General features: G+C 36.8%; 1 protein-coding gene across 4 annotated transcripts in view; it reads left to right on the top strand.

Moving 5' to 3' along the window:
• The window catches only part of LOC117421318 (protein phosphatase 3 catalytic subunit alpha), a 167,486-nt gene that overhangs the window by 95,183 nt on the left and 45,788 nt on the right, over nt 1-26,515 (top strand). For all 4 annotated transcript variants that reach the window (XM_034035553.3, XM_059029750.1, XM_059029755.1 and 1 more), the window contains exons 3-8: nt 11,048-11,172; nt 11,786-11,897; nt 12,883-13,028; nt 17,655-17,794; nt 21,723-21,800; nt 23,785-23,879. In XM_034035553.3, coding sequence (XP_033891444.3) covers nt 11,048-11,172; nt 11,786-11,897; nt 12,883-13,028; nt 17,655-17,794; nt 21,723-21,800; nt 23,785-23,879 — 696 coding nt within the window. The remainder of the gene's footprint in view (nt 1-11,047; nt 11,173-11,785; nt 11,898-12,882; nt 13,029-17,654; nt 17,795-21,722; nt 21,801-23,784; nt 23,880-26,515) is intronic.

A 26,515-nucleotide genomic window follows, 5' to 3' on the forward strand; every position in this document is an offset into this window, starting at 1 on the left:
GTAACTGTCTGGTAGAAACAAACAAAAATAAATCTATTTACGTGATGTACTAGTTCTCCTGAAAACCACACATGGCACAGCATGCATTCATTTATTTATGTACTTATATTTCTAAATGTAATGCAAGGCTTTAGTTTGGAAATAAACTGTTCTGCCACATCACAATGACTTTGCACACCCCTGGATAACATGTTGCATAACTATAAAAATTGGAAACCAAGTTACAGGGGGGAAATAGCACATGAAACGGCGCCAGTGGTTTAATCAGATTACAAATGAAAAGGCAAGATATCCTCTTGCAGAAACTCTCTTTAGCTGCCAAAAGCAAGAAGCATAGCATTTGTATATTAAATATTATCATAATGTTGCTTTTGTCAGCTTAACCAGAATACCGAGCAACAGTTAAAGTAATGTTCACCTTATTGTTTCTGTTATCCAGTAAATTAGACTCTGTTAAACTGTATTTTTCCAATCTGCAATACTGTTCCCTGTAATATATGCAAAGTCTGTAGGTGGACACATAATTTAGCTGTCCATGTATATTGCAGTCCATGTAGGCAGATGGAGAGAGTGAAATAAGCATCCCTGTGAGTGAAGTTTTAATGAATCCTCCACAGTCACCAATTCAGCTGCTAAATAAACCACTTGATATTGCCAACATCTTACTTTAGTGTTATTGAAACTCCACTGGCAATAATAGTACTATTCACTGTAACCTAATGTGGCTGCAAAACTATGGTCATGTGATGGTAAAGACCCAATGCTTAGTTTCATACTTGACATACAGGTGATTGCTATATAATGGAAGAGCTTTGACAAGTTATTCTTCTTAACTTTAACTAATACTGTCTCTTGCTTGGTAAAATGTAACATTTTCCTAAAACATCATACCAGGGCTATATATTGAATCAAGTGCAAAGGAATAACATCATTGTAACAGTGAACAACTAGCAAGATTCAGGAAGGAGTAGTTCAATTATTGTGCTGAGAAGTGTCTTGCATGTATTCTAATATTAAAATGATTTTATTGCTCTGAAAATGTTCCTCTTGTGCTTCAAAATATGGCTGTATTTTATGTTTTGCGTTTATAATGTTTGCTTTACAAAGTTAATTGAAGCTTACTTTACATTTTGCTACTGGCTGTTGCTTAAATAATAAAAAAAGGATATAATTATAGTAGTCTGGAAGAAAGCGCTATTCTGTTAGTGCTTTGTCTATGGCATTTATTGAATTGTGTGTTGCATTCAGTTCACATACAGTGCATGCTCAGTATGCTTTGGTTGTTTTAATTAAAACAGCTCCTTCAGAATTCCTTTACACAAACACACTATGTACTAACTTGACATAATGGTGTACGCACATTATTGATTAATGGATAAGCCAATTTTATTGCAACCTCCCCAGAAGCAGAGTACAGTAGCTCCTCCTCCTTCAATGAACATGCTCTTTTAATAATACAATTTGTTTTGTATACTTTTGTTATTTTCCCAAATTCTTTCTAATTCAAGTGTAGTCTTAACAAGGCCCTATTGCATTTTGATTTTGCATTACTGTGAATTAACAGTACCACATTATCCAGGCATTTTCTTCCTTTTATTATAACTTAAATGTGCAATAAAAGCAGCAAAAACTGTACTGAGCAGGAACAATCACAGTAGAGAGTATGAGGCATGTGACTGCCTGCTTGTAATATACCAGAACTCAGACTCTGTGATGAATAATTGCTTTTAGTGAAGGTATTTTATATTGAAGGATGTTTACCTGCTGTCTGAGTCTATCCCCACAGACCCCACCCTTAGATTAGTAAAGTATCCATGTAAGGGGAGCTTGTATGAGTTTGTAAACCTGCCTCATTCAGTACAGCCACAGCAGACACACATACTAATGCTAATGTCTCATAAACCATTTAGCTGGCAACATCAAATCTGCTGTTGCGTTGGAAACTGCGTGCAAAATCTAACCACATCCTTCACTTTGACCTGTGACCTAACATGGTCGCCATGGGGGCATGTGACTTTTTGGTTTCTGGATGGTATAAACCCAACGCTTCAAGATGTTGGCTTCGTACTCGGTACACAGGTGTATTCTGAAATTCTTTAGGTCAAGTCCAATCGTGGGTGTCTTTCCTGCAAATTTCTTTGCAAAGCTGCTACCGCTACAGTGTCAAAGCCTTGTATCTCAAACTATTTGAGGCAATAACATTGTATTTGCAGGGTTATATAAACCCTTCAAGCTAAATGTGTTGCTGACCATGAAATTGGCCTTTGATGTAATAGTAGCTGTCATATTGAGGTCAGGTGATTTTGAAATTACAACTGCAGCATCCCTGACAATGCTACCAGGTATGATTGGTCTTTGTTCACAAAAAATTGTTTTTAACATTAAGAACATAAGAACATAAGAAAGTTTACAAACGAGAGGAGGCCATTCAGCCCATCTTGCTCGTTTGGTTGTTAGTAGCTTATTGATCCCAGAATCTCATCAAGCAGCTTCTTGAAGGATCCCAGGGTGTCAGCTTCAACAACAATACTGGGGAGTTGGTTCCAGACCCTCACAATTCTCTGTGTAAAAAAGTGCCTCCTATTTTCTGTTCTGAATGCCCCTTTATCTAATCTCCATTTATGACCCCTGGTCCTTTTTTCTTTTTTCAAGTCAAAGAAGTCCCCCGGGTTGACATTGTCTATACCTTTTAGGATTTTGAATGTTTGAATCAGATCGCCGCGTAATCTTCTTTGTTCAAGACTGAATAGATTCAATTCTTTTAGCCTGTCTGCATACGACAACATTGAACATAAAACCAAACACGCAAACTAGATTTAATGAATTTTACAACATAAACCCTACTTCCTCACAGAAAAAAAAAACATTTTATTAGTTCTACAAATGTACCTGTAGTAGCAATTCTTACCATTTGTATATTGTATATGTTACCTATTACAGTAGCACAGGCTCTTCAGACATTTCAAACCCAATACTTTACATTTAATCACTCACTGTGTTTATTGGATGTTATTTCAACATCCTGAAAATCAGTTATCTGCAGTGTCGCCCCGGATATATCAGGGTAGTTTTAAATTGTGTGGTTGTGTGCACATGCAGAGGTTGCACGGTTGTGTGCGCGTGCAGAGGTTACATGGTTGTGTGTGCGTGCAGGGGTTGCACGGTTGTGTGCGCGTGCAGAGGTTACATGGTTGTGTGTGCGTGCAGGGGTTGCACGGTTGTGTGTGCGTGCAGGGGTTGCACGGTTGAGTGTGCGTGCAGGGGTTGCACGGTTGAGTGTGCGTGCAGGGGTTGCACGGTTGAGTGTGCGTGCAGGGGTTGCACGGTTGAGTGTGCGTGCAGGGGTTGCACGGTTGAGTGTGCGTGCAGGGGTTGCACGGTTGAGTGTGCGTGCAGGGGTTGCATGGTCTGCGTGTGCGTGCAGGGGCTGCATGGTGTGTGTGTATTGGGGAATTGGGTTGTAGGAATGGTGTGAAAGACGTGGGGGGCAGGGGTCTGGTGTAAGGGTGTGGGAGCGAGGGGATATAAGGGGGTGCTTGGAAATGACCGGGGGATTGGGGAAGACAAGAGTGAGAGAGAAAGGTGTGAGATAGAGTCGGAAAGGTTAAGACTGCAGAAAAACAAATACAATTAAAACTTTTATTTTCATTTTCGACTCACAGTTCCCTGTACTTTATGATTTATTTTCGTACTATATTAGTTAAAAAAAATAAAAAGGGGCTCCCAAGTGGCGTATCCAGTAAAAGCACTCGCTAGAGTGCAGGATGCGCTCTATAGCCTGGATGTCGCCGGTTCGAGTCCAGGCTATTCCACAGCCGACCGTGGACGGGAGCTTCCAGGGGGCGGCGCTCAATTGGCCTAGCGTCGCCCGGGGGGAGGGTGGGTTAGGTCGGCCAGGGTGTCCTCGGCTCACCGCGCACCAGTGACCCCTAGTCTGGCCGGGCGCCTGCGGGCTTGCCTGTAAGCTGCCCAGAGCTGCGTTGTCCTCCGACACTGTAGCTCTGAGGCGGCTGCACGGTGAGTTCGCAGTGTGTAAAGAAGCGGGCGGCTGACGGCACATGCTTCGGAGGACAGCGTGTGTTCAACTTTGCCCCTCCCGAGTCAGCGCAGGGGTGGTAGCGGTGAGATGAGCATAATAAAATAATTGGGAATTTCAAACTGGGGAGAAAATAATAAAAACTAATTGGCAACGACTAAATTTTTAAAAAAATAAATAAATGGCTTGAGTCTTCAACTCCATCCAGTCTCGGTCTCATTTTCTATCCCAAGAACCTGAAATGCTACAATATTTCAATTACTCAATTGCAATGTAGTGCTTTAACCTGAGCTGGGGATTCTAAAGGCTCTGATATAAGATAACAACTGCTCAAACTTGCCTGAATTGCAGAGACGATGCATGAGCTTTATAATACAGGTGTTGGAGTTTGGTCTGGTGCTCTATTGTAAATGTGGTACTTTTTTATTACATTTTTTTTTGATAAAGTGCTGTCAGTCTAATTGTGATTCCTTACCCTCATTGAAGAGAGATCCATTTTTGGTCTGCTTTTTGCATCAGTTTCCTCTGGGGCTTAGCGCTTGAATCCTAGTCAAACTCAAGTGGCTGAATATCATCTCAGAATGACAGCTGCAAGGGTCAGAATGATTTAAAGTAATCTAAGCCTGGTCCCCAAGGCAGTGTGGTAATTGGCACTATTTTGAAAACCTCACTTTCGAGGACCAAGGATGGAGAACATTGCAAAGGATATTACTTCAGGCCTGCCCATTGGTGGTACTTCCCTCATTTTAGAACTGTAAGAAAATTACCTAGATATTAGGGGGTAGTGCTCTGTCTGATTGAATGGTGGAGAGATAGTTGAATCTGCTGTTAGTCTAGTAATGGTGTTGTGCCCCACTATTGCCAATTTATAAGATTGAGACAAACAAGGCTAATTTGTGGTGTGATATAAGGGTTAACCTTTTAGGTGCCTTTAGTGTGAGGATTTTTTATTGTATTGTCTATACAGTGCTTTATTCTTGTAAATATAAAGATATAAATATATTATTTAAAAAAAAGATAACTCGACTGGCGTATCCGGTAAAGGTGCTCCGCGTGGAGTGCAGGATGTGCTCTATAGCCTGGACATCGCTGGTTCAAGTCCAGGCTATTCCACAGCTGACCGTGGACAAGAGCTCCCAGGGGGCGGCACACAATTGGCCGAGTGTCGCCCGGGGGGAGGGAGGGTTAGGTCAGCCAGGGTGTCCTCGGCTCACCGCGCACCAGCAACCCCTGTAGTCTGGCCGGGCGCCTGCGGGCTTGCCTGTAAGCTGCCCAAGAGCTGCGTTGTCCTCCAACGTTATAGCTATTGGGTGGCTGCATGGTGAGTCCGCAGTGTGAAATAAAGCGGTCGGCTGACAGCACGCGCTTCGGAGGACAGCGTGTGTTCGTCTTCGCCCTCCCGAGTCAGCGCAGGGGTGGTAGCGGGGGATTGGTGAAGACAAGAGTGAGCCTAAAAATAATTGGCCATTCCAAATTGGGAGAAAATAATAAAAAAATAATTGGCAACGACTAAATTTATAAAAAAAATAAAATAAAAAAAAGATAACTATGTAATTAAAAAAAATAAAGTGTGGTCTCTTTAACAACATACAGTTTTGTGGCAAATCAAGTTAAATTAAGGCGGATAAAAAAAATGGAATGCAGAATGAATCTCAGTGTCCAATTTGTTCTACTTATTTGTAAGTGTTTGAGATTTGACAGTGTTTTTAAAACTGTACAAAATCTATTGCAGTATATTACTGTGTCAAAGTGTTTTCTATTATATGATATCAGTAATTTAATGTTATGTGGTGGTAAAATGTCTAAACAAAGATTTTAATAGAAAGCTGTAGAATTACAATGTGTGTGTTCAATTCGTGAGGCAGTCAACTTTTTAAAGCTGTAACATGCCTGCAGAAACTGTCAGGAACAGCTTATAGCATGGTTCACGTCAAGTGCCATTGTAACCGTATTCAGAGCAGCCGTTTAACTGTGATTCTCCACCAAAGAGTGTAATAAAGGTTTTATTCTTAGTAGTAAATTCAAGTTTACAGAATGCAACTATAGTAAATGAATACCTGACCTAATGTTTTAGTGGAACATGACAGAGAAGTTTAAGAAGTTGTGGCGGGCAAGGACTTGCAACAAGCATGCTGCCCTTACATCTTTCAGATTTCCTATATTGACAACGTTTGTTTACGGTTAATGACAAAAACAGTAAAACACAAATTAAAAGTAGTCATTGTTAAAAACATGACAGAACCATTATTATTGTAAACTGAAATATTTTTATAAATATGGCACTGATTTTACTGTAGTGCAGTGCAGGGACTTTGTATGGCTCTTTAGTGATATATTGCTCATGAAGCATAACAATATGTCTCTCGATTAAGAGGTGAAGGCTGGACAATCATAGAAACAGGTCAAAGTGCAAAAACAAATGTTGTGCTTAAGTGTTTAAACATGTTACCTATTTACAAGCACAAAATATGAAACTCTGTGTACTTTAGTTAAACATTTTATTATTATTTCTCCTGGCTATTTAAAAACTTTCTGTTCATCGATATAGTTATTTTTGGAAATATTTTTGGGTTGAGTTCTTAAGGTAGGGTTTCTTGCATACCACTGCCTATGCAGAAGAGTTTGAATTGAACAGATCTAGGTTCGGCCATAGCCTGCTCCAACCAAACTTAACCAAGAAGTCATGTTGTAGCACTTGAATGCGGGTTGGTGTACTCTGTAACCCCCCAGTTACAGTTTAAACCCGAACAGTTTTTTTTTTTTACATGATATATATATATATATATATATAGTGAGTGCCCTTTCATTCAGTCTTTGTTCTGTTTTTCTTCCGAGGACATTGCCTTTGAGGGATATTTATTTATACCATACTTGCTGCTTTATAGGCTCTTATAATTGTTGTTGCACAGTTCCTGACCAGATATAATGAAAAGAGAAAGCATATACCAGAGGTGGCCAAACCGTGGCTCTTTTGCAGTTCAATTGCGACTCCCGGTGAAATGCTAGGTGACACACGCTTTGCAGCTCGAATGAACTGAAGAAATAATAATATAAAAAACAAAGAGAGAGAAAGTAAAAATAAACACGTTTATTATTTGTGTTTTCTGTATTCATTCATGATAATTATTCTTTCTTCTCTCGTTCTTTCACCTGTTCACGCAAGTATATTTCATCACTTGTTGACTTTCGCCACCGCTCGCTGGTGCATGCGTATTTTGAAGCCGGATGTGCAGCTGAAATGCATGTTAAAATGCTATATTGCAGGTCTAAAATTTATATTATATTTACATATCTTACGTCTCGTCATGAGCAGGTACTGTAATCCCCTTTAAAATAAATACAGTGCATTTATCATCCACCAAGCTCAACAGTATTTAATACACACTGTTGAGCTTTCTGATCTTCAAGGGAAGAGCTTGTCAAAAAGAATCCTTGCAAAAATGTGTGTTATGTGGTGTTTTTGGTGAAATCAGGTCAGTTATTGTATTTTGCTTCATAATAACTGAATGTATATTTTATTTAAAGTGCATAATACATACGGTAGAAACAGAAATAATGGAAAACACCAGTGTGTTACATTTAAAGTTTGATACACTGTAGATCTCCAGTGCAATAAAAATTACACAGAACCTGTGTAGGCAATGTTCTATCCCTTGTTCTTGTGCATTTTGCTGCCATCAAGAGATAGCCTAACAACTACTGTACTGCACAACAATGCTAGTATTTAAAATGTCTTGCTCACAAACATTAAAGTTTTACACTATGTGTCTTGCGGCTCTCGACCATATGGAAATTTTTGGTATGTGGCTCATAGGTTCAGGAAGTTTGGCCACCCCTGGCATATAACATGCAAACACTTTGGGTAATTATGCTTCAGGTTGAGGGAAAGAATAATGGCAGCTTAAAATACTGCTTATTTAAAACTCAATTTAAAAAGCAAGAGAGATTTAACATTTTAATCTGCATGCCAGATGTGAAGAATCAAAATTATTATGTAGCACATTAGGCAAATTTCACTGTGCTATGAAATGGAAGTTGAGTGGCGCGATAACACAGAGACCTTTAGAGGGCTGGAAATGTAAACGCCTCATTTATAGGAGACATGCTACTAGGTGAGTTCAAAAGGAAACATTGAAGCAACATGTAAAAAGGCTACCTCCTTCAGAGACCATTTTAACTGCAAGATTACAACTAGATGTGTTGCATGACATGACTGATGACACATACACAGGCAAGCAGGGGATCTGTCAAATTAAATATATGAATAAAATAAATAACTGTGTTACAGCATGAGCTTAATGGGCATTACCAATTAAATAGGGATCCAATCAAAATAAGAGTAGCATATATGTAAGTGAGCTACATTAGCTTGTGTGTGTGTGTGTTTATATATATATATATATATATATATATATATATATATATATATATATATATATACACACACACACATATAAACATATCTCTCTCTCTCTCTCTCTCTCTCTCTCTCTCTCTCTCTCTCTCTATATATATATATATATATATATATATATATATATATATATATATATTACATGGTATACCTGGAATAAAATACCCACTACATATGCTGTATACAAGTTGAGTGTTTGAATGTGAAAAAGGTGCTGATTTTGCCTTGCCTTATGCTGTATGAGTTTCTTACACCACAGGTCGCTGTGTCTATAATTTGTAAACACATGGTAATGACGTTTTTGCTGTCTGTTTATATTCTTAGGTAATTTAGCCAACACATTCTGGATTGTCAAAATGATAGTTTCCCCACGTGTCTACTGCACCTTTATTTTACAGGACTGAATCACTTAACTGTGATCTGAAAGTGTTAACACATCAATGCTGCATTCAATTAGAGGAGCACAGATACTTTCCTTTTTACTGCTATAGCTGCGGCTCAGTCCGATTGGCTCACTTTGTGCATAATCAGTGAAATACAGCTTTGCCAAAATGACTAATTGCTTTCCTGCATGAATCGTTTGTGCATTTGAAATGAAAATGCAGCACATCTTCATTCCAAGGTTTATTGTAAAAATGAGAGGTGTGTGTGTGTGTGAGAAGGGGGTTGTTTGTTAGAAGAAAAAAAAAAAAAATGTTTTTAATTTATTTTTTTATTTTATTTTATTTTGCTTTGTTTTTCTCTTGAGCAGATCCAAAGGTATTCAGATACTGCCTCGTGGTACGTGTGCCAAAGCTAGGTAGTTGTCAGGAGCACAGTGGATTATTTAAATATGCAGTTTGGTCTTGTACACTTCGTTAAAATATTTTGCTTGGCTGCACTGGAGTTGATTTCCACTGTGTTTCAACAGAATAATTAATAGTTTTGGGACCAAACTTTTCAGACAGTTCAAGGTTCTGGAAGTTTCAGAAGTTGTTTACATAAAACACCCAGAGGTTTAAGTGATTTGTAATGTATTTCTAGAATCTTCCATAACTAAGGCCCTGTGAAAATCACAGAAATTTTCTTTAAAATTCACGGAAGTGTCACGGGTAAAGTATCGTATTTCGCAGAATGTGCACTGAAATATTTGATAAATATAAGTTGTTGGTTTTTTTTTAAACATCAAATATGGAAATCAATGTCAAAGTTATTCAAGCATTTTACAATAGCTTGTGAAACGGTGTCAAAATTAACAGCCTGTATGTAAAATGTATCTGCAAGGACAGCTTTGAGATCTAGTAGGTCAGCTGCATGTTCACTATTTAGGTCTTGCAAAATAAATACTATGTGTAACCCATATTGATCTTTGACAAGCAACCAGACTGTTTTACCAATTCCATAATCTCCTGCTTGTGATTACTCTAGCTAACTTCAGGTAAGTGTTGATGTCTCAGCTGAGCTGATGAAGGAATCTCTCCACCATTTGCTACACGTAGTCTGAAGAATTTACGTAACTTTTGGTTGTCCAATTTTTCAAGAGGGATATTTGCTCAAACAAACGCTCTGTCAGGTCATAATTTAATGTGTTTAATGCTTCACAGTTTTCAGTGGCCTTTTGGATATAGAAGTCAACTTTTTTTGTTTCTTTGCAAGTAAAGCAGTCACAGGACTGCTCTGGATTTATGCCTTTCTTTTTCAGTGAATACTTGAATCTAAATGCCTGTCAACAGCTGATTCTAGGTAGTGATATACTGTAACGTTGCAGGCCGTATGGAAGAGCTTACCTCCATCGCTGTGTAAAACTGCTGGATACTGCTTTACGTGATCTGCTGCAGACACATTTTTAGCCTTTTTAGAGACATCCATTTTCTTGTTTACAGTGTGTAGTAAATTTCTGTGTGTTTTAATTTCCCGCCTAGATTGCATATAGTCACATGACATAATCACTGCACAGTACTATGTGCATGGCGAATAGTACATGCAGACACAGTCGAACAGTTTTGTTAATGTGATTTATTTATTTATTTTTTGTATGAAATACAAATAATAATTATGAAATTTATTTTTATTTCTTAACAACATTGTAAAAATCACGGTATTGGGCTAATTTCACGATTTCCGCGCAGCCCGTGAAATCGCAATATACACAGGGCCTTATCCATAACATTCCAAAACGCTCAGTCATAATTCTAAGGTAAACCCTAAAAGAAACTAAAGCAAGTAGACAATGTTTTCGACTAGTGCCTGCTTTCGGGTACTGTTTTTAGAATGTCCAGAATTTTAATCATTTTAGTTGTCATTTGTTAGTTAAAAAATAAAGAATTTAATCTGGTATATCATATGTTTTATATTCTTAATCTTTACATGTCTTCTGAAGTAGGCATTGCACTGTTGCAATTGCATAAATATATTTCTTTATTTGAAACAGTCATTTTTGACTGTTTTTAATATATTTATTGTATAAAATTACACCCTTTCTTGTTTTAAAATTAACATCTTCAAGGTGATTTAAATCGAATGTGTCACTATCAATTAAACATTTTACAAAGTTGGATGACAGAACCCTTGTGGAAACTTATGTTTTTATTTTGTTTTGTTTGTTTTTTCTCTTCTAGTTTGTGGAGATATCCATGGGCAGTTCTTTGACTTGATGAAACTCTTTGAGGTGGGAGGTTCACCAGCCACCACACGATACCTTTTTTTAGGCGACTATGTTGACCGAGGCTATTTCAGTATTGATGTAAGTGCAGCTGTTTTGTGTTTGGTTTAACATGTTCAACTAGTAATGTAAAGATGTTTCAGTGTAGTAGCTATCAAAATGTAATAGATGTAATGTATTCTGCTCCATTTTTAAACTATTACTTTGACTTAATTAAAAACACAGAACAATTTCTTAAAGATCAAGCACTGTTATGATGTTCTTTCTTATTCCCCTCTCTTACAGCTTAATACTCCAAATATTTTAGTTATTGTCCTGTTAAAGTGTGACCATCTTGATAAATCATTTTTATACACATTTTAAGAATATACCTCAACAAAAATTGATCAATTTTTTTGCCAACAACTCTTCCCTCCCCTCTCTCCACTTCCTAGTTCCCTCCATTCTCTACCTCCTTTGCTATTGGTTTTCATGGTATAGTATTTCAACATTAATAATAGCAATAATTAGACTTTCAATGCCATTTGGTTGTTTGGTTCCCCGTGCCCATTGATTGCCCTGAAAATTGCCTTAAATACAATAAGAAATATGATTTTTAAAAGGAGTTGAAAGTTATGAATTGTATCCCATATTTATTCTAAAATATCAGGGGTCGTTTAGATGCATTTGTACCTTTTTTGTTTTTGTATTTCAGTGTGTGCTGTACTTATGGGCCTTGAAAATCCTTTATCCAAAAACACTGTTTTTGCTTCGTGGGAACCATGAATGTAGACATTTAACAGAGTATTTCACATTTAAACAAGAATGTAAGTATGAGTTAAAGCTGTGTGCATGTGATGTTACTTCAGTGGTCACAATAGGGTTGCCATCTGTCTGGGTTTGACCCAGACAGTCTGGGAATTGGCATCTGTGTCCAGGTGGCAGGAATTAACAAGCCTGGGTGCCCTAATGTCCGGTTTCACATGAAACGCATAAGAAACACAAACCTTCCTTTCATATTTTCTTTGACATACCGTATAACAGGGTAAGTTTGGTGTGGAATTTATTTTGGTTTTATTTGCGGTTTTGATTGGATCGCCAATAATATTTTCACCAATCAGAATATGTCATATAGTGAGCGATCCCGCCCTCTGACAGACTGGTATGAAGCGCTGGACAAGGGAAAGAATGTGGCGGATGTCACAGTGAATATGAGAATGGCAAAGCTAATTTGCTTGAAAAAACTAAAAGCAGACCTGACATTTCCATCAATGGATTTAGAAAATCTGGAATTTATAATGCGATCAGAAATTCTGAGGCAGGGTAAACTGTGCCTGCTACTGTGGTACCTGTAGGACTGGTCTTTATGTTAATAAGTTTTGTGTTATTTTTTTTACAAGGGGTTAATTCAGTAACAGCCAAAATTGTTAATGCCAGACCTTTAATTCACACTATACAGATTACAAATAAGAAATTAATAACAGAGAAAAGAACATGAGAAATCCATCATCATATGTTTTCACTTCACAAATTTGTTGAAACTACAGTATGATAAATCCATACAAATCTGTGGTTTATTTTAAAAGGGAATTTATCTTATAAACACTTTCAGCACTAGATAACTTTACGTAAAGATTGCCCTTTTCAGAACAGAACGAGCATGACTGAGCATGTGTGGTACTTTCAATGTCTTGAAAATCGTATTATAAAATGTATTAAAATACTACTATGCAAAGAAATAATTCAAAGTCTGTTAATGGCTGAATTGACAGAGCATATCTAACTATGCACACGTTTTTTATGTGTGTAAAGGTAAAATTAAGTATTCAGAGAGAATATACGACTCGTGTATGGACGCATTTGACTGCCTACCCTTGGCTGCCCTGATGAACCAGCAGTTTTTATGTGTACATGGAGGCCTGTCACCTGAAATCAACACTCTAGATGACATCAGGAAAGTAAGTATGTCCACTTTGTCATCATCGTACAGTAGACTCACTATTACTAGTTGTACTGAACATAACCTGTACTACTGTACTAACAGGACCTTGTCTAGTCTTTGTTTCATATTTTTAAATATTTAATCAGAAAATCTGTTTAATGATTTTGATATTTCGTCAGAAAATCTGTCATGCCCATTTAAAAAAATAAAATACAGAGACTGCTGTAAATGTTCTGCACACTTGTTATAGAATTTAAATATTGAAGTTTTGTTTCTGCAGGTACTATCAGAATTATTTCCATATTGATAGCATAGTTCTGGTCAATTTGGACTACCTGGGTTCAGATTACCAAGAGTCTACTGTAATTATAATTATACTTTGGCTTTGCTGCTGTGTCAATAACAAGCAAAATAATATTGACTACAGTACATAGTTTGTGACCGCATAAGCACATAAACAGTATCACATAAACAGTCTATCTTGAATGTTTTTATTAACAATGTAGTCTACTCTGATGAAGGAATAAGAAGAGTGTAATGTGGTAAACTCAGTAAAGCAATATTTGAATTCTGGCTCCCAGATTTAACTTGTAAATGTTAAGCTACCCTGGAGCTTATTATTGAGATTATGTGGTTCTGCTTATTAAATTTGGTAAATTATATTCACCATTATTTATTTTGCATAATGTAGAAAAAATGTCTTGGGAGGCATTTTGGAATGAGAAGCTCTAAAATCACAATAATTTGTTTTTATGTGTTCCTAAAAGAAAAGCTTTAATTATGTTTTCATTTAAATTTAGTTGATGAAAGGGAACCAGAATATCCTGGTTTTAGTCCAAACTAAAGGATTCACTTTGGGCTTTACCTGTCTTGTACAGTATAATCAATGTTATGCTAAGAGGGTCCAATATGATTTATTTTGCCAATACCCTGCAACATTGAAGGGTTATACTGTATGTAGCAACATCTGAGCAATACATTTGTATTAATATTTCAAGAAACACTATCAAAACTGGACTAAAGAAACCTTTTAATACAAAAACTAGAACATTCAAAAAAGGAAGGAACAACATATATAGCAATCTAGTACTGAATTAACATAAATTAGTAAGTTATTGAATTAACAAACTAGTAAGATAATGAAAGGGTCACTAAATTTTACTTGTATGTAATTTATATGAGGATAAACTCATTTAAACACTGAAACTGATTTAATGCTGCTGAAATGTACACATTGGAATGAGGGTGTAACACCTTGGTGTACATACAGTGCCTATAGAGTCTACACACCCTTTCAAAATGTTCATCTTTTTTGCCTTATAGCCTGGAATTAAAATGCATTAAAATTAGTTTTTTTTTTCATTTATCTACACATCCTACCCCACAACTTCCAAGTGAAAAAAATATTCTAGAAATTTGTAGAACATTAATTAAAAATAAAAACTGAAATAGCTTGGTTGGATAAGTGTCCACCCCCCTTGTAATAGCAATCCTAAATTAGCTCAGGTGTAACCAATCGTCTTTAAAATCACACACCAAGTTAAATGGCTTCCACCTGTGTTAAATTGTAGTGATTCACATGATTACAGAATAAATTCAGCAGTTCCTGTAGGTTCCCTCTGCTGGGTAGTGCATTTCAAAGCAAAGACTCCACCATGAGCACCAAGGCACTTTTAAAAGAACCCGGGACAAAGTTGTTGAAAGGCACAGATCGGGATGGGTATAAAAAAATATCAAAGGCCTTGAATATCCTTTGGAGCACGGTCAATACAATTATTAAGAAGTGGAAGGTGTATTGCACCACCAAGACCCTGCCTAGATCAGGCCGTCCGTCCAAACTGGATGACCGAGCAAGAAGGAGACTGATCAGAGAGGCTACCAAGAGGCCAATGGCAACTTTGCAAGAGCTACAGGCTATTATGGCCAAGACTGGTCAAAGTGTGCATGTGACAACAATATCCCAAGCACCCCACAAATCTGGCCTGTATGGTAGGGTGGCAGAAGGAAGCCATTACTCAAGAAATCCCATTTGAAGAATGCAAAAAAAACGCTCAGGAGATTCTGTAGCCATGTGGCAAAAGGTTTTGTGGTCTGACAAAACTAAAATGGAACTTTTTGGCCTAAATGCAAAGCATTATGTTTGGTGCAAACCCAACACAGCGCATCACCCAAAGAACACCATCCCTACTGGGAAGCATGGTGGTGGCAGCATCATGTTATGGGGATGTTTCTCATCGGCAGGGACTGGGGCACTTGTCAGGATAGAAGGGAAAATGAATGGAGCAAAGTACAGAGAAGTCCTTGAGGAAAACCTGCTGCCCTCTGCAAGAAAGCTGAAACTGGGACTGAAGTTCACCTTTCAGCATGACAACGACCCAAAGCACACAGCCAAAGCTACACTGGACTGGCTAAGGAACAAAAAAGTAAATGTCCTTGAGTGGCCCATTCAGAGCCCTGACCTAAATCCAATAGAAAATTTGTGGCATGACTTGAAGATTGCTGTTCATCACCGCTCCCCAAGGAACTTGACAGAGCTTGAACAGTTTTGTAAAGAAGAATGGTCAAATATTGCCAAATCTAGGTGTGCAAAGTTGGTAGAGACCTATCCCAACAGACCCACAGCTGTAATTGCTACCAAAGGTGCTTCCACCAAGTATTAACTCAGGGGGGTGGAGACTTATCCAATTATGATCTTTCAGTTTTGTATTTTAATATATAATTTTTTTCTCAATAAAAATGTTTTCCCCGTTAACAGTGTGGAGTATGGTGTGTAGATAAGTGGGGAAAAAAATCCTCATTTAAATACATGAAACTCTGAGGCACTGACACAACAAAATGTGAAATAAGTTCAAGGGGGTGTAGACTTTCTATAGGCACTGTAGCTGCACATCTTTAAAAACAAAAAAAAATGTTTTGCCAAATCGATTCTAGAAATAAACTGCTCATCCTAATGTGCACATTCATTCCATGTGGCATGTTGGAATCATAGGGAAAATCTGCAAGTCACATCCACACACATTGAGTCACAGTGTGGAAGAGTCTTGTAAGTTAATTCCACCGCATGTACTGCACTAGGTAATGTTTTTCAATGGGGCTGGGTAGCACAGTAGATTGGATAAAAAATGTTCTACTTGTTTCACAATAGATATGGACATCAGGCACGATTTGAGAAAATATCAGCCTCTGTAAAGATGTGGGGCGAAATGTATAGAACAAAACAGCAGTTTCCCAAACAAATCCTTCTCCAATTGCTGCATATTGTGGTTTGAAATATGTATTAAAAACATTCAAAACTTTACAAGTTGAAAAACAAATTGTGTGGTGCATTCAAATACGGTACATTAATCATTTGATTGTTATGCTTTCTAGTTTTTTAACTGTCACATTTGAAAACAAAAAAAAGGAAAGTGAACACAGTCTGCCATTGCTCTCTGACAGTTTGCAGTGAAACTACTGTGGGTTTGTGATTTCTAGATATTAGTAACAAGGAATTAAGGATCTTTCAGCTTCATTAATTTTACTTATAACCGCATACATAATCCCTTTATTAATGCTGCAGTGCCCACAATCCTGTTTTTATTTCGACCACACCTTGAAGGGTTTACCACGCTGTAGTTCTCAGACCTACACAGGCATATTTAAGATGCTACCTGTAGCAGCAGGATGGTATTACATGGGATTATAAGGTGGTAACCTCCTGTACCTAAATACATTTTTAAGCTGCCTGCATCTGACAACATGTTTCTTCATAAATATATTCTTCAAACAAAATGTGTTCAGCAAGAAATAGAGATGATGATAAAAGGCATACTGTACAATAAACTTCCACTTCAAATAGCATTTGTAAAATAGTCATGTTATTTACTAAATGTAGCTTGCTATACGCATTTTTCTGTCACTTTTAAAAAGCTGGTCTGTTGCTAATTTAAATTAAATCAATATTGGCAGCTGTTCAGAAAAGAAGCATTATAGTCACAGCTGAAAAGTGCACTGTTATATTACTGGATCAGTGTGACTGTTTGTCTGAGCAGGGAATATAAGTAATATCATGTGGGTTTTTTTTTGTTTTTTTGGGTTTTTTTTTTGTATCCTCCATTTTGTATGACCAGGAGAAGAGTACAGGCTCACGGCTATGGGAACAAAATGAAGTTGCCATCATTTGCTTAACAAATATGGCATGTCAAATATATAAGCAGTTCTAGAACAGGACTTTGGGGATCAGGCTGCATGAAAATACACATGGAGGCGATGAGCGAAACTAGGTCAGACAAAGAAAATAAATTGAGGAACAATTGTTGTACTTTTATTTTGAATTAACTAATATAGTGAAAAGATTACATCTTGTGTATCCATGGATAGTAATCAGTTTAGAGTGGAGACATCTAGTCATCACTTTTGTGACTGTTCCTCTAGAAACATGAGTCATTTATGCAGTCTTGCATATGGAAGCCAACCAAGCCCCAAATATTATCTTTCTCAAAGTAACTTGTCTATTGCGACTGAACCAGACTTGCAACAGGGAGATTCAGCTTTTTTAATATTATAGCCCAGTTACACAAAAGTGGTACATATCACAGATGTTCATAATATTAAACTAACAGCAAGTCTTTTGAGGTTTTGGTATTATTTTTATTTCCTGTAGTTAGATAGGTTTAAAGAACCCCCAGCATATGGACCGATGTGTGATCTTTTGTGGTCAGACCCATTGGAGGACTTTGGCAATGAAAAGACTCAGGAACACTTCACACACAACACAGTAAGAGGCTGCTCATACTTCTACAGGTAAGTTCATTTTTGTAGCTTGTTGTCTCTGTCCAATAGTTAACCCAGCCATGGCACGTTGAATGAGTAATGTGGGGAGTCTTTACGGCAGTGTGTAAAATGTTGGTTTTACTCCCATGCTTTAGAACTCTTGACAAATTGTCATTTGCAACTCGCACCTGTAACTGGCTACTGATTTAATGTTTGTCAACTGGGAACATGTTGCTTTTTATCATACTAAACTGCAAAACATTGAAGTCACACATACCCACTGTGGCGTGGTAGTGTCGCAGCCCAGGCAGCGGCAATGCTGGCAGCGGTGGGGAATACTCTGGCAGCGAAAATGCTGCTATTTGCAGTGCTGTCAGTGGGAATTCTGCCATCAGCGTGAGGCACTCTGGCAGTGGTGGCACTGGCAGTGGCAATGCTGATAGCAGCGTGGGGCACTCCGGCAGTGGCGGTGGCTTAACACAGGGCTGGCAATGCTAGCCCACACATCTTCCTCACCTTATCTGCAAGGATGGTGTACTGCTGCTCCCTCTCCTCCTGCTGCTGTGTGTCCCTGGCATCTCGCCTCTACCTCTGCCAGTCCCAGGCATTCAGCACGGCGGCCAGCATACTGTAATCCATTTTTTTTGTTTTCTCTTTTCAAAATAACCTGTAGTTCCTGGTCTGAGTCTCTAGGACGCTATCTGAAACCTTACCTGGCACAGTAGCGTTACAGCCCAGATGGTATTGGCAGGGAGAGACTCAAACACAGAAAGCTACAAGTTAAATGCGCTAATGCGCAGTTTATTTACAAAAATAACAAAACACAGACAAAACACTTGACAAACACACTTAACAAAATAATAAGGGCCAAAACAAAAGGGTTTACAAAAACTCACAAACATGACAGGACAGCACAGGACGGAACACAAACACTGACCTCCACCTCTATCACCAACGTTAATTCTACTCATTCTAAATTACCACCCGTGAACACTTATTTTATACACCTGTGGCTGGAGCCTAATTTATCATGTAATCATTTATTCAATTCTCAGCTCCAACCACATTCCCACGTGTTTTGACAGGGAGAACTTTAACCCCCTCCCTGCCAACCCAATATTCCCCACACAAACACACACTCAATTCGGCAGGGCTTTCGCACACACTCTAATAGATAAAACATGTTTACTATGCGGTAGCACAAAATTTTAAATGTATAGGTCTCTTTGAAACAATCTATAATGAAACTTGCATATGTCAAAATATAAAGTATATTTACGTTGTAATACTTAATATCTTGTCTCCACTACCTTGTTATGGATCAGTTCCTGTAGCTTTAACTGGACACACTGCAGACATTTGAGGCACTTATACACATACACAGCTGAGTTTATTCGCATAGGATCAAACAGAATGTTTAATTTCTGTTAAAAGTAAAATTAGAATGAAATTTGCATCATTTAGTACCGCCTGCTATGTTTGCCTTTTGCAAAAGCTTTGATTGCAGAGACATAGAGGCATGTGTACAATAGTATCGGAGCATTTACAGTATATTACAAATACTAAATGTAGTTTTTGCACCACAGCTTTTGAAAGTGGATGTACACATACACAGGTTGTTTTATTTTTTAGTCCCTATGGAAATCTGCAGCAAAATTTCTTAAAATCTGCAAAGAGAAACATGTATTTTTGCAAAGAACTTGTCCAATTCTGCGGCAGTGACTTTTCAATGAAAAATAGTGTTAATGAGAATTAATAAATAAGAAAAAGTAAGTCACAGTTAGTTAAGTAAGCAGTAACCCACGCAGGGTTTGCAGTAAGACATAGGCCTATCTTACACATGCCTGGGTGCGTTCTGAGGCATTCAATCACACAGAAGTGCAGTAAGATACGTCTTGCTACACCCTGGTGTGGGTTATTGCATTTATAACATGGCTCTGTTTATTTTGTAAAAAGAAAACCAAAAACAATATCATTTTAAACTTTAAAATACGTTTTACATTACATAAAACTTTAAAATAAGTTTTATGTAATGTATCCTTCCACCAGTGCAAAATTGTTCCTGTACCTTGTTATTAGAAGTTACAAATTTGCTTGAACGTATTATTGCCGAGTACATTTTTAATATATATATATATATATATATATATATATATATATATATATATATATATATATATATATTCAAAGTTATTTTAAAAAAAAAAAATGCACCATGCATTATAATACACACTGATGTCTGCAATTACCATAATGTATTTAACTTTTTATACCATAATCTTGAAAAGATTAGGGTTTTTTTGTCATATGCAGTCCCTTCATTGTTAAGATCCAATGCGACTGATCTCCACCCCGATTTTAGATCCTGCAGTCCGGCGGAATTTGGTGCTTTACAGTAATTTTACTTAATAGAGGTGATACAGCATATATAATAAGCTGCTTCACACTGAATCCACCACACTTCTCTCTAGACTACAGATAGGGTTGATGTGCTGCTCTAGTGCCACCTAATAGCAGTAGTAGACTCTCTAACCTGTAACAGAGCCTTTTTTCATACTCATCCATAGCACAAACACTGCAATCAGTAACAGTGATTTCTCAACCAAATTACCCAGAAACGAACTGGCCGTCTCTGTTTACAACCTCTAGCAACCTCTACACAAACTTCAAGGGCTCATTTTGTTAAGGAGTGTTTGATCAATTAAATCAATTTTGTTGTTGATGAAACCTTTTTTTCAACAGGTTTGAAGTATTCTTGAAATATAAATGCCTGTAACAAACATCATTCATAAAACAGTCCTTAAAAACAAACGTTCCTTAAAAGTCCTTAATGAACAGCTTCATGGGTGTGAAGTATCAGAGATATCTTAACTAATATATTCTTGTTGTTTAGATTCACTTTATACTGTAAAACAAACCCAAAAGTTGAATGCACCCCTGTGGCCTCAATAACCATGGAGTGTAACCATGACCTTGTCCTCTGATGGATGGAACAAATACATCAGTAATAAATATCACATTGTGTTGCAGGGGGAAAGTTCAAGAGTTACACTTTGGTGTACCAGATACACTGGGAGCTATATGGATACCACAGGGGTGCTTTAAAAACTCTTTGGGATGACATGACTGAAACCGAGAATGATACAAAGTGAATCTAAACAACATGGAGACTTACTGAAGATAATATTTCCCAATGATTGGGGCCTATTAGCTTTGTTTACATGAGTGGCTTTACTGATTAAACAGTTCTCCTTTACACCGTGTAAACAATACTGTCCATACTGCCCCCTAGTGTGTGCACAACAATGAGCTTGGGTGTACAATTACAGAACAATGCTTCTTCACAGCTGAAGAAGCTTCTAGTTCCACGTGCTATGCAATTCATTTACTCTGGCTACCTTTGAGAGATAATTTGTTAACATGGTAAAATTCCAGGCTACACAACCACTTAATTCCACTGAATGAATGAAAGGTTATAGCATGGAAAAAGTTCAGCCACTTTACTGCATGAGGGCAGAGGGTTTATTTTGGCCTCCACATTCCTGCAATTTATTATTTTCACTAAAAAGAAAAACCTGAAGGTAGTTTCACAATAGCTGGTGTTACAAGCTGGATTAATGTGCAGACACAACACAAGTGTAGAGACCTGTTTGTTTCAGACATTCGCATGCTGTTTTATTGTTGTTTTTGTAAAGATTTTCTGGAAGTTTCCATTGAGGCAAGACAAAAACTATTCACACGTGCTACTGTTAAGAATACGTGCTTTATGCTTCTCGTAAAAAAAACCTTACACAAATAACCAAATATAGTAACTTTTTTTTCATTTAATCATGAGACTTTACTGTAGTAAAAACATTCAGTTGTTTGCCTTTTTAAAATACATGTCATATTGTACATATGTCAAGACTTGTGTAATAAGTGCTGTATTATATATATATTTTTTCTTTCTCTTTTCTAGTTACCCTGCTGTGTGCGATTTCCTACAACATAATAATTTATTATCGGTAATCCGGGCCCATGAAGCACAGGATGCTGGGTAGGTTTTTTGTGATGCTGAGTATATAAATGTGTGTCCTGCAACGGTAAGTGTTGTAGTTATAAACTGCAGACTGGACTAGCAGGCTTATCTTTTTATTAATTTAGTTTTAAACTGTAGAAGAAACCCATAATCATAGGTTTTGTAAGCAGACATATATCTTTATGTATGTATTTATTAATTTACTTTAAAAAGTGTAAATTACCATATTGTCACAAGAGCTCATTCAGTGTTTCAGTTTAACTGTAGATATGTTTTGTTGGTACCATGAGGCCCGAATTAAATGTAAAACCCATTACAAAAGCAACGAGTTCAACAAACTGCTGACTATGAAGTAACTGTATGAAAACAATTCTAGACCCTGTTGCTAAAGGCAAGGTAGTCTGTGGGGGGCATTGTAATTACACAGGACAAGCATACCTCAATTTCTCAGTTTGGGAATCTCACAACAGAAAAGTTTTCTCATTAATCTCAAACAACTCACCTACTAATGTTGTTAATGTTGCTGTTTATGTGTTTTTGAGGGGGGAACAAGACAGTGTAATGTGAATTTTAAGTTTATTTTTATTTATTTTTTGTTAGCTTAGCAATGGTGTTTATCTTATTAAAGTCCCCTCTTATAGGTATTGTGCTAAACTTATGGCTATGTATGTTCAGTTATTATTGTTATTATAAAATATAATATTAGGAAACTTAACTGAAGGAGGCAAACAAAGATGAACTTAAATTAGAGATCGAAGTGATGATAAATCAGGACAGGAATTGGAACTAAAACTATGGAAACTTTGACTGTGCTTCCATTAACATTTGTTGAATGACTCACTTTAATTTAATTTTCAAAAACACAATGCTGCAAGTATTTTGGTGTGTATTTGTAACAAATCACTGATTTAAGAGTGTATTATAAAAATTAAACTGTGTCCTTTTAATTTTTTTCTTGATTTTTTTCCCCCCCAAACAAAAACAGTAAATAGTGTAATAGTAGGCAAAATGTATATTTATTTGGGCTGTCAAGCGATTAAAAAAATTAATTGTGATTAATATTGAGATTATTTTTTTTATCTCGGTTAATCTTGGTTTTAATCGCATATTTAATTGATGCAATTACTGCATCCATTTCATTTGTTTGTTTTATTACTGATGCTATTATTATTATTATTATTATTATTATTATTATTATTATTATTATTTTATATTTATTTGATAATAATAATAATAATTTTAAATTCTCATTTTTTAACTTGAAATTGCCTAAATAAAACAAAACATTCACGGAGTAATGGTGATGTCCATCATAATTGTAAATTTAGATTGTTTAAAAATAAATGTGGCTATTGAAATAAAACAAAGCTACAATGTTAACGGGTCTGCAGTCAGTAGCTATCCAACAGCACTGGTTATAGTATAGTGCTTGATTCATGGGTTTGCAGCGATCCTGAATTTCTAAAAGAGTACTCTGTCAACACTGACGGGTTTCATCTGTTGTTTTATTGTTGTTGTCTGTAGCAGAAAAAACTACTAGAGTGTATTTTGAGAAGTGAAACCATGTTTAGCATGCAGGTGGTACACTTCTGTGATATTGTAACTCACTTTGACAGTAGATACAAGTAACCCTTTCTATCCAGTGAACCGTCGGAAAGTTTTTAAAAAATAAATGTCTCATTCACAAGTCCTTCAGTTTGAGTACTTTGCATAATGCAGTTCCGCGACTAATTTTACATTCAACAATGACTACACTCATTCAGTCCTGGCATGCACTAAAATGGTGCTGCAGGAAATTAATTATGGTGTGCTAAGAGGGACAAGACAGGAGTGTGATTAACGTGTGTTAAAAAAATGAATCTCCCAAAAAAATTAAAGCGTTAATCGCAGAGGTTAACTGCAATTAATTGACAGCCCTAATATGTATTAATCATGACAGAAGTAACTACTATCAGATTTGTTCTTCTGTTACTGATGCATCCTCCTTCTTTCCTTTTTACAGATATCGCATGTACAGGAAGAGCCAAACAACAGGTTTCCCAGCATTAATCACCATTTTTTCAGCACCCAACTATCTAGATGTGTATAATAACAAAGGTAAGACTATGCCAGAAAGAACAGTGCCTGTTAGGCATTGTTGCTCCTGTACTGTATGCACTGTATATTTGTGGTTACCATAAAGAAGTTGAAATTGAAATAGTCAATTTTTTTTTACAGTACCATTGGTGCCTGCAGCCCTACACACTGTGCGTACTGCAAAATTTCGGTTTCACAACTGTGGACTTGCAGATAATCTTGTGTGATCGGTTGAAGTGAAACAGACATTTAAGCTTATAGGATTGTACTGTTTATTCAGTGGTAGTAATGAGCAAACGGAAGCAGATACCTTTGGTTGAAGCTTGGAAAAATAGCGAAAATCTTTCTTTTGATGACCCAGAGGGAAACAATCAGTAAAAGCACCAAACTGTCTGTTTCTCGTACTGACGGTGGTGGAATTTTAAGCGCCGACAGTACGTTGGCGGCATTGAATGTTAGTCCTGCTGCTCTTCCAGGATTGAGCACAGTAAGTGCACATTTATAAAGGTTTAATTTGTATTTTATACATTTGTTCACGTATAGTAAAATTAATAATACACACCCTAATCATTAACACATCATTGCCAAGTTGTGTTGTTGTTGTTTGTTTGTTTGTTTGTTGTTGTTATAGTTTTTTTTTTAACTGCCTGTTTTGTCACAATGAGTAAAATAAAATAAAATGTGTGTTTATACACCTTGCTTAGAGAGTGAGTAATGATTATATTAGTTGTAGTGATTTTGAGAGTAATGATTAGAAATGGAACCAGCATAAGAGATTTGTGAGCTAATTTTTACCCTAGTTCAAGTCTGTATTTCAAATAGGTTTATTTGTACCTTTTATTGTTGTCGTGGACTATTTGGCTGCTGTCAGTGTAGTTGCTGTTCTGTCTTGCTGGCAGTGCGCTGTGCTTATTCATTTTTGAAAGGGAAACATGATGGAATTTGATTGCAGTTTTCTAATGTGACAGTGTAGGTGCTGTGAAATTGTGGAAAGAACAAAAATGCAGCACTCTGATAGGCTGAAACACTTTACAGCATGTTGATGCAGAGTCGTTATCGGCATGAGGTGGGATGTCGGTGTGGTTCAGTTTACCGTACCATGTGAAAGATTTCTGAGGGCACTCCTGTATCGTACAGTTTCAGATGTGTGAAAGTTACAGTACCCATACAAAGCGGTGGATAACAGTGTTTGAAACAGTGGCATTCTGTATTTTAAAATCATCTGAATACATGCATACCCAGCACTCAGAGTTTTCATTGAGCTCCAAGCTATTCAACACTGATATTAAGCACTCATTACCAGTTTACTGAAAAAGAAGAAAAAAAACTTTGCTAATGCCAATTCAGCTTTTATCAACTTTGCAATTCTTAAAACAACTGTTCTTCTGGAAGAATTCTTTGAAGATATTCCGTTCTGTACTTCAAGGTGTCATAGTAATAACTTACAAAACCATGAATTCAAGCTTCCATTCATATATAAACATGGTAGTCAAACACTATACACTATGAATTACCATTAATATGAATGCCAGGTCATTCAGTTTCCTATAGATTTCAGGTTTGAACTAGTACTATTAATTGGAATTGGGACTAGGAATCATAGGTCTTGCTATTTCCTGCAGTTTTCAAACTGTGAAAAGATCATATATATATATATTTGCCAATTATTTTTTTTTAAAAAGTCTAGCTGTTATAGCATCTCTGAAGTTGATGACCAGGGTTTGATCCTCAGCCACTTCCTCTAGTATAAGGCCGATAATATACTTTTCCAGCTGTTTCTTACACTCAGTCTTGGCATGGAGGTATAATGGTGCTATAACCCTGCAGCTTTTTCTTCCCAAAGGGTTACCTTCTTATATTTGGTTGTATTTGCCTGGTATTAGTGAAACATACCTCTGGTGATATGGATCCAAGAGTTATTGGTCAAAAATTGTGCCAGATTTAGATTACATTGCAGGGCTGTCCATAATTGGTGGAAGTGAATTTAGAGCAATCTTAGCAGTGTTTTCGTCTACTTCTACTGTTTATGAAGAAAAGCAGGGTTTAAGCTAATCCGTACTCCATGCTATTGCAGTTCCCTGCATTTAGTGCAAGAGGATGTGTACACCACTGCATTATTCATTAAACTCTTTTAGCATGAGAAGCCCCAATCCATAATAGGGAAACATTGCAGCATAGATATGCTTACTAAACTTCTTTTAGCTCTGCGTTTTTAAAGTGAAGGGATTGCAATTTGTATAATTCAACAGGGATATATAATGTAGTGTGTGTGTGTAACACTAATTGGGCCAAAAGTTAAGTGATCTGGGACCAGAGCAATTCACTTTAATACCATGGGATACATTGAGCTGCTTTTTCCTTTTTTTTATACTGGAGTAACTAATAGGAAGGATTAAAACAAAACAGACAACATAGGCTTTAAAGATTTTGGTTGCAAGGGGTTTAGAGTATAAAGAAGTGAATTATAACCTGAGGCTCACCGCTGTTGAATCATTTGGTACCTGGAGAGTTCTGTTTTAAATTGTATAAAGCAGAATAGCATATCTATGGGCAGCTTATGTCTCCTGGTTCATTTTATTTATTTATATATATATATATATATATATATATATATATATATATATATATATATATATATATATATATATATATACACA

Source organism: Acipenser ruthenus, chromosome 1 (assembly GCF_902713425.1).
Source record: "Acipenser ruthenus chromosome 1, fAciRut3.2 maternal haplotype, whole genome shotgun sequence".
In the NCBI taxonomy this organism is placed as follows: domain Eukaryota; kingdom Metazoa; phylum Chordata; class Actinopteri; order Acipenseriformes; family Acipenseridae; genus Acipenser; species Acipenser ruthenus.